Raw genomic sequence first — 16,574 nt, forward strand, 5'->3', positions numbered from 1 at the left:
GATATTTTCAGGGTCAAGTATAGAGGGGCTCCAGAAGTTAAAGGCACAGGGTTTCACGTTGCGTTAAACTGTCCTCTTTGGGCGATTAAATTTGATACTCCTTTTGGTTAGCCAAGTTCACAGCCTGCAAACCTGGAGTGATTTAAAGACCTCACAAAAACAGAGAAAGAGGGCAGAAAGACAATGTCTGTCTGTCAATTGTTGTGTCTTGAAACATAGCGCAGAATGGTTGTGACTCCTGGTTCTAAGTAGAAACAGGCAGATACTGTAGATGGAAAGATGACCCCAAAAATGATTCCTGATGGATGTTCTCGGCTGACTACGTTTCTCCAAGTGTGTTTGGATATTAATTGAGGCGTGTGAGGTTTTGTATGCATATGCACTGTGAGTCCTAAGCATATCCATATGGTTAAAACCAAGGTTTGATTCTACACAAATTTGTTTTTATTGGACAGGTGAAGGGTAAATCAATTTAGAACAAAAAAACAACTGTTGGCAGCGTACTTGTACACCAATGCAAACTACAAATGCAAAGCAGTAATCCCACACCGCTCTATCATGTATTCATTAATAAATCAGGCTGTTTTGTGGTTGAATATGGCCTATTATTTGTAAGAAATATGCATAGTTACGCAACCCCCTAACATACACACAAAAAATGGTTTAAAACTCAAATCCGAACCCACAACGTCACTTCCCATCAGCCCCCCACTCAGCTCCACTCATCCATTTAGAGCAACACACACAATCATGCATATTATTATGTCTACTATATTGGGTAATACAAGTTTAAATGGGGGTCGTGTGGTTAGCGCGCAGACCTCACAGCGAGGAGACCCGAGTTCAATTCCACCCTCTGCCATCTCTGTGTAGAGTTTGCATGTTCTCCCTGTGCATGCGTGGGTTTTCTCCGGGTACTCCGGTTTCCTCCCACATTCCAAAAACATGCTAGGTTAATTGGCGACTCCAAATTGTCCATAGGTATGAATGTGAGTGTGAATGGTTGTTTGTCTATATGTGCCCTGTGATTGGCTGGCCACCAGTCCAGGGTGTACCCCGCCTGTCGCCTGAAGACAGCTGGGATAGGCTCCAGCACCCCTTGCGAGGATAAGCGCTAGAAAATGAATGAATGAATGAAGCTTAAATAGGACTATAGGGGTGTTATTTTATGTCTAGAGGGCTCTAATAATGTCAAAATTCATATTTAGAAGGTTTTCAATGCTCGAACTACGAAATCATTCTTTTTATAAACAAGGAATCATACACTTAATCAATGAACTATAATAACCGAGGGATTAATTTTAAACTGAATACCTGTATGACCTTGTATTGGTTCTCACTAAAGTCCGCCATTTTAGCTAAAACTGCGGGTGGCGAGTGTGTCTACTGTATGTCCTTAGTACACATTGTATGCACATGGTGGTGATGATCTATTCCTAGATCTGTCAAGGAAATGGGAGGGGCAAAGGCGGGATGCTGATGAGGACAGATGTATATGTGTGTGTGTGCTTGGCGGTTGCTGGTAGAAGGGGGCACTGGAATCCTGCACACCAGACCATGTATTATAATGACAGGAAGCAGGAAGTACAACCCCTACAGTCACATGGCTGCCAGCTGTCTTAGCAACTAGAGGGAGGAAGATAGAGAAGATGATAGAGAGTGACTGAGTGTGTGTGTGTGTACGTGTGTAAAAGAACATCTGGGAGCCAGAACCGAGGCGTGCTGGTCTATAGGGAGCTGACCCTGGCCTTAGGAGACCTTGCTTTGCAGATTACTACAAAGCCAGTGTGTGTGCAGCAAAGAAGAAAAAAAAAGTGATGTTACCACCTGCCCGTGTTTCTGGCTGTCTGGCCGTGTGTTTGTTTAGCCCAGATTTTGTTGATTACTCGATCTAACACAAACAACATTCTTAGCTTCCTTATTCCGTGCTGTATTCTGAAGCTATACATTAGACCTGTTCAATTCCTTATTTCTAAAATCACAAATTCTTCATCTTGCTGATATAGTTAATCTTCAAACAGCTAAAATCCTGCATAAGGCTAAAAATAACCAATTACCTAAAAATGTCATTCAATCTCTACAAGAGAGGAGAAATATGATCTCAGGGAAGAACTACATTTGAAACACTTATATGCTAGGACTACGTTAAAAAGCCATAGCATTTCAGTATGTGGAATCAAACTATGGAATGGATTGAGTAAAGAACTCAAACAATGCACAACGATGAGCCAATTCAAGAAACAATACAAGCAGTTGATGTTTGCTAAATACAAGGATGAAGAGTCTTGAACCAGTCATGATGTGCTATATATATCACTATATTGACAGTTGCTACGGTACCCATTATGTCATTGGATGGTCATATCACCTCGTACTTCGGTACATGACAAAAAAAAACAAAACACAAAAAAAACGTAAAACTATATTAGGAAAGCAGGAAGTGAACAAATGTAAAAAAGTACCAGATGGAGGGGTAGGATTTAATAAGCTTTGCTTCTTCCTACTCCTTTTGGACATGTGGAACTGTGAATTGATTATGTGATGCATTCAATTGTAACCTGATGCATGTTCAAATGAAATAAAACCATTACCATTACCATGAAATACATGCACATTTGTCTGTGATAATCCCCGATCTGCTACTTCAGGTTGTTAAATACTCTTATTCTTTGGTTACAAGACACTGGGATGGCTGTGTGTTTAGTCATTTTTATTGGATAGTAAATCCAGTTTAATTTCTACAGTATTGTCCTTTGAGAAGATATAAATGCGAGGGGGGCTGCACGACGGTCTACGTAGTGGTTAGCGCACAGACCTCACAGATAGGAAACCCGAGTTCAATCCCTCGGCCATCTCTGTGTGGAGTTTGCATTTTCTCCTTGTGTGTGGGTTTACTCCGGGTACTCCGGTTTCTTCCCACATTCCAAAAACATGCTCGGTTAATTGGTGACTCCAAATTATCCATAGGTATGAATGTGAGTGTGAATGGTTGTTTGTCTATATGTGCCCTGTGATTGGCTGGCGACCAGTCCAGAGTGTGCAGGGTGTGCAGGGTGTGCACTACGGTAGATAGAGATTGGAACAATATGGTGAATTGTTGATAACATACAGTAGTATCTTGGTTTTTGTCATTAATAAGTTCTTAAATGCCACACGAAAAACAAAATGGATGAAAACCGAGGCAGGAAATAATGTAAATCCAGGTAATCCATTCCAGATACCCAATGTATGTATTAACAAGACACATTTTATAGAGAATACTTATAAACAATGCAGAATAGTTCCAAATGACGCATGTTGATGTGGACTTTCCGTACAGCCTGGTGAGATCAAATTCAACAGCATTTCTGACCTTCTTCGCCAAAGTGCCGGCACTAGCAACTTTCCTTGGCCCCATGGCAGGCTTTTTGAAGAAAGATACAGTAGACCAGGGGTCTCAAACTCAATTTACTTGGGGGCCACTGGAGCTAGGGTCTGGGCGAGACTGGGCCACATCAGGTTTTCCAAAAAAAAAACCAACCAAAAAAACGCATTTATTAAAAACAGAAAAATGAGTAAACTTTGCTTTGGTTTCGATTTTCTACAAGAAAAGCTCTGATAAAACATTCCACGGTTCTCAAATATCTTACTTTTTATAAAATAAATAAACAAATCAAGAATAAAGAAAATCAATCAATCAGTAATAAATAAATATAATAATAAAACGGCAAATAATTAAAAATTAAGAAACCACAAATTGGGTAGACAAATTGGGTAGACGAATTATTTTTTTCAGATTAAAATGAACAAAGCATTATTAGAGCCCTGTAGACATGACAAAACACGACTATAGTCACATTTATACTCTTTTTACATACATATTGCGCAACTGCAGGGTCTTGAGACACAGGCTAACTTGCAAACTAGAGAGCTAGCGACCTAAACGGTAGCCTTCAAGTTATTTCCTTCAAACTTAAATAGCAAAAAACTTACCACTTCCACACGGATAGGGAGGATAACTATTAACAGTTATTTAACCTTTAACATGAACATTAATCAAACGTAATATTTTTTTCTGGGTACATGATATCATACAGCACCCATATCAAACTTGCGCGGGCCGCACTAACATTAAACTTTCATATCAATGCGGGGGCCTCAAAATAGTGTCCTGCGGGCCACATTTGGCCCATGGGCCGCGTGTTTGAGACCCCTGCAGTAGACAAACTGAGTAGTGCATGAAAACCTAGGCAAAATTTCAACAAAAACTGAGGTTTGACTGCCCAACAGATGTTAAAAGAATTGTAAGGACGAGTGACAACTGTAGTCCGTAAGATTAGTCTTGAGTGTGATCTCTATTAACTGTTATTAGGAACAGAATTCCCCCTGTGGATAATCCTTAATGATATTACATGTAACTTAAGTGTTGACATTGTGTGTGTGTGTGTTTGTGTGTCGCCGTCGTCGTAATTGCTTTAAGACTCTGATGCTTGACTCAGAGATTCTCATGGCTTCAAGTCCTTTGTGAACTTCTGACCTCTTCCAGTTGTGTTTCAACATACAAGTTTATGTGTGCGCTAGATGTCACATTTAAGTTGACGTGTGTGTGAAGTTTGCGCATGTGACTTTTATTTCTGCCACTTAATGATGAGGCTTTTCACTTCCGTGACCAATTCCATTCCCTGTCATCGTCATGAGTAGCCGTCTATGTTTGCTGACCGTTTCCCCAACAGCTTCTCAGTCATCGGTTTGTCCCGAGTGTCCATTGTGTCGCTCAATCAGATTAGGCCCAGTCACGGTTGGCTCCAGTTATTTACTGTTTGCTTAATGGTTTTGAATGGGGATGCTTGTCGTGCACTTGCCTCAGGACACAGCAGGGAAATAAAAGCTCGAAAATGCTGTGTGATAGTAAGCTCATCTACTGAGGTCAAACAAAGTGTGTGTGGACGGTATAGTTGCATGCTTATGCTACTGTCCGTGTTAAAGCGCTCCATATAAAAGAGTCTTTATTTCAACGTTTTCCATTCAAAAGCTGGGGTCATTTTTTGAATTGGCTGCCCCACTATTTGAAAAGCACTGATATATACCAAGGAAGGAGATGGAAGTCAAAAATCTATTATGGTTTATGCCAACATATTTCATTTACATCGTCAAATGGTAACAGTATACATTCATTCATTTTCTACCGCTTATCCTCACGAGGTTCGTGGGGGTGCTGGAGCCTATCCCAGCTGTCTTTGGGCAAGAGGCGGGGTACACTCTAGACTCGTCGCCAGCCAATCACAGAGCACATATAGACAAACAACCATTCACACTCACATTCATACCTATGGACAATTTGGAGTCGCCAATTAAACTAGCATGTTTTTGGAGAACATGCAAACTCCACACAGAGATGGCCGAAGGGTGGAATTGAACTCGGGTCTCCTAGCTGTGAGGCCTGCTTACTAACCATTCAGCCCCCCACCTTTAACTTTAACCTTTTACAACCATTCACACTCACATTCATTCCTCATTCATACTGCCAATTAACCTAGCATGTTTTTGGAAACTGGAGTCTCCGGAGTAAACCAGTAATACACATGCAAACATGCAAACTCCACACAGAGATGGCCGAGGGTGGGATTAAAGTCAGGTCTCCAAGTTGCTCAGGTCAGGTCTCAGGTCTGCGTGCTAACCACTCGGCCGCCGTGCAGCCTGGTAACAGTATGTATGAGTAAAAAAAAACAACAACCTCCAGCCTCACTTCTATCCAGATTCTCACCAAATTTGAGAGAGCTATGTCTTCATTAGGCTGCACGCTGAAGAGTGGTTAGCACACAGGCCTCACAGCTAGGAGACCCAAGTTCAATTCCACCCTCGGCCATCTCTGTGTGAAGTTTGCATGTTCTCTTCCTCCCACATTCCAAAAACATGCTAGGTTAATTGGCGACTCCAAATTGTCCATAGGTATGAATGTGAGTGTGAATGGTTGTTTGTCTATATGTGCCCTGTGATTGGCTGGCGACCAGTCCAGGGTGTACCCCGCCTCTCTCGTCTGAAAACAGCTGGGATAGGCTCCAGCGTACCCGTGACCCTCGTGAAGATAAGCGGTAGAAAATGAATGAATGAATGTCTTCATTAATGTTGCTACCAATTGCTACACCACAATATCCGGACTGTTGCATTATTTGCCCCACACAGCAAACAGGCGATTAGAGCATAATACGGCCAACATTTCTTTCTATCTGTCTTTGTTTCTCCATTCAAACCTCCTTTGGCGGTGATCACAACTCATGTCTGGACTCAAGTGATCCCAGTCTGCAGATAACTATCGCTGGGTGTGCTTAGGCGAGATGTTGGCAGTGGATGGAAAGGTCAAGGAAATTGTAGGCTTGCGGTTGTGCACGTATCCATGTGTGCAGTGTGAACGTGACCTTAGTAAATTGGTTCTGCTCAGTTTTGCCTTAAAAGAGCTGTAATGGACCACAATGGCACTTGCAAAAATAGAAAGAAACGTGGAATGTGAAATGTGAGCAAGGGAGAGAAAAAAAACAACAACATAGGTCCAAAATAATGCATAAAATAAACTTGTTTTGCCCTCAAATCATTCAATAACACAAAAATAACAGCTAGAGTAAAAAAAAAAGACATTGAATGTGTCACATACAACCTGTGGCTGGTTCCACTGTATAACATAAAACCAAATCCACTTTCTGAGGCCTATCTCGAGTCACCTTCCGACCTTCCTGGACCACCAGACTTTCAACACACAGGAGGAAACCCTGAGTTATGATTCCATCAGTAATTGTTTGCAGTGAAGCAACAAGCGGGCCATCAGCAAAACAGCTCCTTGTGTGTTCTAATGCGATATTGCAAGTTTGGAAAAACCCTTCTTAGGGTTAAAAGTTCACGGAGTCTGGAGAGTGGGTAAATGTTTGTGCATCTGTCTATCCTCTTATAGTGTTTTCTGGACCATTAGCTTTCAGGGTCTGTACAGCTTGAGTGTATAGTTGGCCAGTAATTCACTCCTTAAGTATATTTACTGCAAGAAAATGCTGGCTTTTGACATGCTGTGGATGGTAATTGCTGCTAATTGCTTAAAAAAAAACACTTCTAAAAAGACACCCTTGCGCTTTACATGTGTAGTAATGTAAGTATTACATTTCATAAAAGTAATCATTACTTGTCCTGTACCGTACCGATCGCTCCAACAATCTAAAACTGCAAATTGATCTACTTAGGTGTTTCAGCATCTTTCACACAGCTTACATCGATTTATAGTGGAACATCTGAGGCCGAAAACACACATTTCCCGAATAACAAGTCAGGGAATTAGAAATAATCTGTTCCAGTGTCAAATAAAACATTTCTGGGTGGCTAAAATGCCGTGAAATGCAAACCCCACTGTAAATGTAATGAATCTTTGAATCATTTGGAGTAGAGCACATGTATCAAACGTTCATCCGGACTGTTGGCACGCCTTATGGACTTTATCAAACAAAGTGCTTGCAGCGATCTGCGTAATTATGCAACTGGAACCAATATTACATATAACAGATTCAGACTAAAAGTCAAAATAACGGACAGCACTTCAACAATCACAGCCTGTTTGTAAAAAATAAGACAGTCAAAAATCATCATTTTAACTTCAGCAAAGCATGCTGGGAGATGCGTAATATGGAAACTCTTCCGGGGTTAAACAGGAATGGTGGCAGAGCCGGAAATGTTTGATTGGGGTGGCCAAGGTGAGACAATTACTCACATAGCAGTGGTAATAAATTGGTACCTGAAATGTGGGGTGGCCGGAGAGTGACGAGGGGTGGCTTCTCCCAGTAATCTCTTGTTTAATGCTGTTAATCTGTTCCAGACCCGACCAAGTGGATCACAGTGAAGTTGGATTCCTTATTTCTAAATGGAGTATTTTTGTAGTTAGAGCATAGAAAACATGTTTATGACCTTTTTTTGGTAAACATTATTAGAGTTCTCCAGACATGAAATAGTTACCCAGTGGGGATCTGTCGGCGTGTTTACATGCTCATCCAGGAAAAGCATCGATTGCATGTGCTGCTTAGTGAAGTTTACAAATCCAAGACGTGATCCGTCAGGAAGGTCTGACGGTGTCGGTCTTATGCCAAACACTTCCAAGGTCGTCCCTCAGCCCCGAGTTCTCCTTTGTGTCCAGTGAAGCAGCGCTGCAATTCCAAATCAAAGTGAATGTAACACACGCCCCATCAATATGAAACACACATGACTGCGGGCTTTGTGGCCACTTTTCAAGGTTCTGCAAAGAGGAGTGCGGTTTCATGAGTTTTGTATGGTTAGGTAGTTACTGTATATGCTTCGCTATCTGGGTGTATGCAGCCACATATGGAAGTCGTTCTCTCTTACATTGTTGTTGTTCCAGCAAGGCGGCTAACAACAGGCCGCATGCATGTACGTGCGTGTGTGTACTTGTGTTTTCCGAAGGCAAAATTCACATCGAGGCTAACCACAGCGCACGGGAAGCTGAACAAAATGTACTATGTTTGTTATATTACAAATTTATTCTACTGAAAGTGTATGGAGAAATTGTCACTTTGCATTTGGGGACTGTCTGACTTTAGTGGAACGTCAGAGCGGCTTCTGGAAGTATGTTGTGAAAAGCCATGTCGAAAGGCATTCCGAATGAGCCACAGATGACTGTAATTTTCCCTCAGAGCAGCGTATATAGTAAGGTACGCGGACCCCCGATGCATTGTCCAAAAGAATATTTATCACCTCGCCCTTCAATTCTTGACTTTTTGACATGTGTGCCAGTTTTAATTTGTGTGGAAAACAACAGAGGGCCTAGGACGTGTACTTGGGTGGTCCACAGGTTGTCGTTTGAGAGGGTTGTCGGTTCACTGCCAGTTTAATGTCCATTAAACCTTTCTAAAAGTGGTTGGTGATTGTAGTTTTACACTTTCAGTAGGGGAAATGAAGTTTAAAAAAAAGTGTGAGGCAGCTGCAAAGGTTGGCATAAACATGTTATGTCTGTGGTGGTGGTGGTGGTGGGGGGGGACATTAGCAATTCAATATGCATTGAAATGGTCTGTTCGAGTTGCAACTGATCCGCGCCTTAATTTCCAAATCATCATCATGGTTTATGGCTTGCCAGTTGAGCGAAAAGAAATGTGATGACTGTGCCGGTTCACTGTGCTGCTGGGGTTGGACGTGCTATATTAAAGTTCTCCAGTAGGGGGCACTCTTGGCACATACAGCAATGCTCAAAAGGCGGTCTGATACTCTGCCAAGTGTCAAAGGTTTTCATAAATAGGATTACATTAAAGCAGTCATTTAGTATTAATAATTTAATGTATGAATACAGGCGCAGCGGACTTTTGTAAATGTATTAATATAGTTGATCTGTATATTATATTATTAGGATTATACATAACCGGGCCTATAAAAATCTGGCCACCCACCATTTATTAAAATAAGAGCCAACACCACCGCCTTGCAAGTGAGTGCACTCGGCCGATCACCGAAAGACACACACAGATTCAAACAACTCTTTCTGAGTGACACAAAACGCCTGCATGGCGGTGATTTTATGTAAGGCCTTTCTGTTGCTCTCCTCTCTCTTTTGACAGTTTGGAAAGTTTGAAGTCATGGGTTTTAATCAGGGCCTTGCGGCTGGGCTCAGAGCATGCCGTGGTGTGGTATGATGGCTCAGTTTAAAGATGTGGGTCTGGGCCGGGGGCCAAGCCTGGGTGCCACTGCTTAGAGAGAGCGAGAGAGAGAGAGCGGAGGGAAAAGATAGGTGAGAGGATCAGTCTGCTGCCGCTGCACACAGCAGAGTGGCCCGCAGACCACCAATGGGCTGAATAGACTCCTTTAATGGAATGTGATTATGTGCGGCCATGCACGTGTGCAAACTTGTACACATTTCATTGTTCTCATCAGTGTGAAGAAATGCGGTGGCAAAAACTAACTCAATCATCCTGTGGCTTTTTGGTCTCAGCATTTGACTCAGGTCCTGCTGCTAATGTGTGTGTATGTGTGTGTGTGTATGCATGTGAGAGAGAGAGCCCTGCGGGGGAAATATTGACTTGATAAACCATGAAGAACTTAGGTTTTGTTTCCTATTAAGGAGACATTTAAAAGGAGAATCATCCAACTTGACCTTTTTAATGGTCTTGTTGCTTTTCTTTTTGCATTATAATAAACAACCTAAATAAATTAGATACAAAAATTTAAAAAAAAATTCCACAGAGTGCAGCATCCTAAAAATCAAAGGAAGCAAGGGTCCATGTTAGTATTTTTGGGTATTATTTTTTTTTTTGTAAATAGCAGCTTTTTTCTTTACATTTTGCCCTTTTTGTCTATTTTTCCCATTTTTGGCTTATTTTTACTTCTACCCTGGGCTGCACTTTGGACATAATATTAATATAATATAATATATATATAATATAAACATATTATACTGATACGGGATGTCCCGATAAATATTGGTACTGATAATTATTGGCCAAATATCAGTATCAAAATGTCATATCGGTCGATATCGGTATTAGATTTTTTTAATACTATTTTTTATACTATATAATATAATATATATTATATAAAAACACATTACTAATATATAGTAATATATACTATATATTACTATATATATACTAATTATACTAATATCCTAATTAGTATAATCATTAAATATTAGTATTACTATTATTAAGTATTATTAAGTATTAGTATCCTAATTATTAGGACATATCCTAATTATACTGCATTTCCGATAAATATTGGTACTGATAATTATTGGCCCAATATCAGTATCAAAATGTGATATCGGTTGATATCTGTATTAGATTTTTTTTTTTCTTCCCGATCCTGAAAACCCATTCCACCACATGTTACATGTATCGGCTGATATCAGTATCGGATATATCGACATATCCCTAATTATACTGCATTTCCGATAAATATTGGTACTGATAATTATTGGCCCAATATCAGTGTCAAAATGTAATATCGGTTGATATCGGTATTAGATTTTTTTTTTCTTCCCGATCCTGAAAACCCATTCCACCACATGTTACATATATTGGCTGATATCCGTATCGGAAATATCGACTTATCCCTAATTATACTGCATTTCCGATAAATATTGGTACTGATAATTATTGGCCCAATATCAGTATCAAAATGTGATATCGGTCGATATCGGTGTTGGATTTTTTTTTCTTCCCGATCCTGAAAACCCATTCCACTGCATGTTACATGTATCGGCTGATATCGGTATTGGAAATATTGACATATCCGTAATTATACTGCATTTCCGATAAATATTGGTACTGATAATTATTGGCCAACATCAGTATCAAATGTGACATCGGTTGATATCGGTATCAAATCATCATATGATTATATATATATATATATACATATATATATAATGATTATATTATATGATATCATATCCTTAATTATATCTTTTTCAGGCAACATTTAACTTGCTGTTGCAAACACACACACCTCTGTACTACAAGGATTAAATAGCTGTAAATTGAATGCATAAAAAATTCCCATGTTGCATGGGGTTATATATATATATGCAACATGTGTATGACTCCAACAGTAAGAGTTGTTCTCATCGGGACTGTTTTGTGTGTGTCGTGCCAGTGCCACATTAGAGAAGTCTTTCAAGTCGAGCTGGCCTCCTCCTACTCCTCTGCGTAGTGCGTGTGTTGTGGTCTGTTCTCCAGCCAACCTCCCAGGACCCCTGCGAACTATGTGTTTATGTGTGCGTGCCACTACAAGTGCATTTATCATCATCCCGGGTTATTCCCAGTGCATAGCATCCCCCAAAATCCATCTGCTCTGTTTCCTCCACCACCTCCACTCACATACATAGCAACTCTGATTTTATTAGGATTAGCACATTTGACATGTGTAGAAATGACAAAGTCTGCAAAATCCAGCTAGTCCTATAATCGTCTCTGTCGTGATACGCAAAAGCTGTATGAGGTAAAGGCTGTTAAAGTGGAAATATACGTACATACCTCTTGTCAAAATTCCGATAGGAAACAGAGCGGTGTATTGCTGGACGTTATGTCTTCTCCAAACCTTCCGTCTGATGTCAGGCGGCGTTAGCCTGCACACATCAGGCAGCATTTCCAGCAGATGGATGCATGGAACTTTCCATACCTGTGCAAAATATCATGACGTGAGTGTAAACCACATGAATGTCACACTTGGAATTATAAATTTATATCCATAAACATCTCAATTGCTATGTAAAAAAGTAGTTAGCCCGTTCTGCAGGGATAAACCATTTTAACCTGTAGGTGAGAAGACAAGCATCCCTGTTTAAACTTATCTAGCTTATAGTAGTATGACCATTTTTTTTTTGGAAAAATTCCATCTGGTCCTCACAGTGTCTGCCGAGAAAAATTCTGGCCCTTGGACAAATGTCTGTAGATGTCTGTAGACCGACCAACAACATGAACAGTGACTGACAGTATTCCAATTTTGATGGAAATGTCATCACAATGCATTGGAAACACAACTTTCTTTGGCCCCATGGCATGTTATTTAGCATTCACACTGAATCACAATAGAAAATGCACTGAACAGTAAGTCCGGGCAAAATGTTAGTGAAACTTACAAAAATCAGGGCATACAAAAACCGAGGTTTGCCCGTATTTATATATCCATCCCTATCTGGTCTGGCCTTGTCAGATGAAAGTGTATCACAGCAAAGTGAAGTTAACTTTAGCCTCAGAGGTTCCCCTTCCCTTTACTCGAATCATTTATCAGCAACGAAGACCAACTTCTCAGCGTCACACTGGTACAACTCAAGCACACATGAATGTATGTTTCCATCCAAAAGAAACAGTGCTGATATTTTTGGTGCGGGATCGTGACAGAGGAACTTGATGTATGGCAAATGGCAGCAACATCAACCATTCCTTCATGGGAGAACTGGACTGTCAAGCCATCAGTGAGGTAACCCATCGGCCATGAATCACACAGCCTCGCGCTACAGTATAGAGAGGCCTTGTGGCCCTCCTGGGATTTGACAGTTTGATCGCCCCTTCGATGCGGTCGATCTGTCCTCTCTTCTCGCTCCTCCCATCTTACTCACCACACATTCCTTAACCACTGGTCTGGACATGACAGGGTCAAGAAAATAGGACAGACATAACAGAGGGAAACAGGAGAGGATACCATGCTTATGTTATTTTTCCACAGTTTGCAGAGTAGTCACTGATGCAATGAGCTAACTGGAGTACTATATACATTTGGAAGGACCCAACTTGTTATTTGTTGTGTTTTTTTCAAGATGTGCACGTCATATGGAAATTAGACATCAACAATAACAATAAAGAATGAGATTGGCCGTCTTGACTAGCAGGTGGCAATGAGGTCATGAACAGCTTCGGCGACTTGGCGAAGTGATAAACAGACTGTTCATCCGGCGAAGCAGCAACTTTAAGCGAGTGCTTTAACATTGCCCAAGGCCATACTCCAGCTGAGTTAAACACACCCTGACTGTGTGTGTGTGTGTGTAAAGGGAGGGAGGGTGTCACGTCTGAGAGTGTGATGCAGTCACTTCCTTCCACTGGACTAAGCGCCTGTTGTCAGTTTGACCCTGCGCCAGTTAACCCCTTACCACCCCTGGTACTGTGGGCGAGGGCCCCGTGTGTGTGTGTGTGTGTGTGTGTGTGTTGGGAGACCACAGGTGTCTGGCAGCAGTGTCGGGGTAGTCTTCAGAGAGCCCCCCCCCCCCTCCCGACTCTCAGCATCTGTTTTAGAGGGAGGCCGCAAAAGAAAAGAGGAGGGGAAGTTGGCAAGGGTTACCAACACACGGCCTGAGGGGTGTTGTGGGGGGGTTTCGGGGGGTCAGTAGCTGACAAGCAGGTGTCTGTGTTGACAGTAACCTTTCATGCTTGAACTCCCACCCGCTTCCAAACACACACTGTGAAGAAATCCTGCAGAGTCAAGTGTAATTGCCGAGCCTGATTGGAGGGAATGTAAAGGGAATCCCCTTTTACTCACACATCCCATTGCGTGGGGTCAAAGGTGACGGAAAGACATGAAGGGGAGGCCTGCACACAAGTAGTTCCTATTTCCTTTTTTTTTTTTTACATGCATATGAGCAGTGCACACATGTGGACCACATGAACACATGCTAAGCACAGCACGGAAATGATTTTGTTTATGTTTAAATGCACATACTGCTCAATTTCTACACTCATATCGGGTCCCTCAGGTTTAAAATAAAAAAAAGTGGAGCAAATGTTAGAAAGTCAGGTGTACCGTAGTACATGTCTGGCAAAGATTATTTTGGTAAGAAAGGGGGTGGGAGGAGGGGCACAGCGGGAGGTCAAAGAAAATTGGAACAGCTGTTGATTAACACAAGCCACCTCTCCATCTCTTGTTCTTTTTCTCAGTAGAGGAGGAAGACGAAGATGAAGAACTGATGGAGTCAAAACCAGGCCCTGAGCTGGAGCTTCAGGATGAAGATGACAAGGAAAATAAAGAAGGTAAAGAATGGAGCAGGGACTGCAGTACTATAGTGACTCCTGTCTTTCCAGCCATTTAAAAAAATACTTTTGAACCCTGTTGGAGAGTTGGAGCCTATCCCAGCTTATTACACCCTGAATGGTCAGTCAGTACAGTGTTAAGGAAAAGGAAAAAAAAAGATTAAAATTGAACAAGGGCTGCACGGCGTGCGAGTGGTTAGCACGCAGACCTCACAGCTAGGAGACCTGAGTTCAATTCCACCCTCACATTCTAAAAACATGCTAGGTTAATTGGCGACTCCAAATTGTCCATAGGTATGAATGTGAGTGTGAATGGTTGTTTGTCTATATGTGCCCTGTGATTGGCTGGCGACCAGTCCAGGGTGTACCCCGTCTTTCGCCTGAAGACAGCTGGGATAGGCTCCAGCACCCCCTGCGACCCTTGTGAGGATAAGCGGTAGAAAATGAATGAATGAGTGAATGCACATTGAACAAAAGTGACAAAATAGGAATGTGTTAAATAATAATGATAATAATAATAATAAGTGATGAACAAAATTATGACGATTACTGTAATTTCTGCTACAACAGAGCGTACTCGTATATAAGTTGTACCCACTATATTTAAAGAGACAAAAAGATTTGTACATACACTACCGCTCAAAAGTTTGGGATCACTTGGAAATGTTTTTGGCTAGTCTTGATATGGCTTTTTCTTGCTATGAAGTCCAGCATCCTGAAGTCCTGCTTCACTGTTGATACTGACACTGATGATTGACAGCTACTATTTAGTGCAGCTGCCAGGTGACGACCTGTGAGGCGTCTTTGTCTTAAACTACACACTCTCAGATATTTGTCTTCTTGCACAGTTGTGCAGCGTTTTTGTGTCCTTGTTAGACCCAGTTTGTGCTGCTCTCTAAAGGGAGTAGTTAACAGCATGGTAAGAGATTTTAGTTTTAGTTTTAAATTTTTAGATGGCTTTTCTAATCATCTATTAGCCTTATAAAATGATGAACTTGGATTAGCAGCCATACCAGGAGATTGATGCAGAGGACTGACAGTTGTTGATAGTAGGCCTCTATGCAAAAATGTACATCCTTCTTTGAAAATCATCTCATTCATTTTCATTGTTTGTGAAATTGATATAAATGTTTGCGAAATGGAAAAAAAAATAGTTTTTCTTTGGAAAACATGAAAATTTCCAAGTGATCCCAAACTTTTGAGCGGTAGTGTATATATATATATATAGTATATTTTGGCATATTTGGCATATTATATTTTGTACACAAACAGTGCATGTGATAAGGCTAGTCGTTCATCGCTGTCCTCATCCTCCTCCTGGAAAATAAACCACTAGTTTAAGGAAAAGTAGCGTCTTATACACTGGAAATTATGGTATGTTATTGTCAATGGGTGGCCGCACGGTTGGGTGGACGAGTGGTTATCGCGCAGGCCACACATCTCGGAGATTTTCCGTTCGGGTATCTCTATGTTTGCATGTTCTCCCCGTCTGTGCGTGGATTTTCCAAAAACATGCTAGGTTAATACCATAGGTATGAATGTGAGTGTGAATGGTTGTTTGTCTATATGTGCCCTGTGATTGGCTGGCGACCAGTCCAGGGTGTACCCCACCTCTCGCCAGAAGACAGGTGGGATAGGCTCCAGCATACCCGCGACCCTCGTGAGGATAAATGGTAAAGATGTGTGGGTGTTTCTAATGTTGTGTCTGGTTAGTGTATATGATTGCATCCAATCCCTTGCACGCGTTATGTCCCTTGACTTCTCACATGTAAGCTGTTCAAGCTGTCACCAAACACGGCCCCATTGTCTGCAACCGTGTTAGCGAGTGTATCAGATGGAAGAGTGGGAGGTGGGGGGGTTAGCTTGGGGTTAAGGCTCATCCGCCGTATCAACTCTCTGGCATGTAGAGGTCAGCGCTGATGAAAAACCTTCCACATGACCCCCGGACCGTACTTCAAAGCCAAGAACAACAGAGCGTGTGCGTATGCTTCTGTGGAGTTTTTTTTAGTAATAAGGAAATGCACTCAAACGCAACACATAAAGGACTTGATGAGAGATGACCATATTCAAATGCACGCATGCATAATCATCAGCGAGCCGTGC

General features: G+C 41.5%; 1 protein-coding gene across 4 annotated transcripts in view; it reads left to right on the forward strand.

The window, feature by feature from the left end:
- Positions 1–16,574, forward strand: part of dync1i1a (dynein cytoplasmic 1 intermediate chain 1a) — a 43,401-nt gene that overhangs the window by 4,234 nt on the left and 22,593 nt on the right. For 2 of the 4 annotated variants that reach the window (XM_058047778.2, XM_058047780.2), the window contains exon 7: positions 14,379–14,471. In XM_058047778.2, coding sequence (XP_057903761.2) covers positions 14,379–14,471 — 93 coding nt within the window. The remainder of the gene's footprint in view (positions 1–14,378; positions 14,472–16,574) is intronic. The other 2 variants (XM_058047781.2, XM_058047779.2) reach the window with 1 other exon arrangement.

The sequence above is a fragment of the Doryrhamphus excisus genome, linkage group LG7 (genome assembly GCF_037039965.1).
Source record: "Doryrhamphus excisus strain RoL-2023G ecotype Guam linkage group LG7, RoL_Dexc_Guam_v1.1, whole genome shotgun sequence".
NCBI lineage: Eukaryota > Metazoa > Chordata > Actinopteri > Syngnathiformes > Syngnathidae > Doryrhamphus > Doryrhamphus excisus.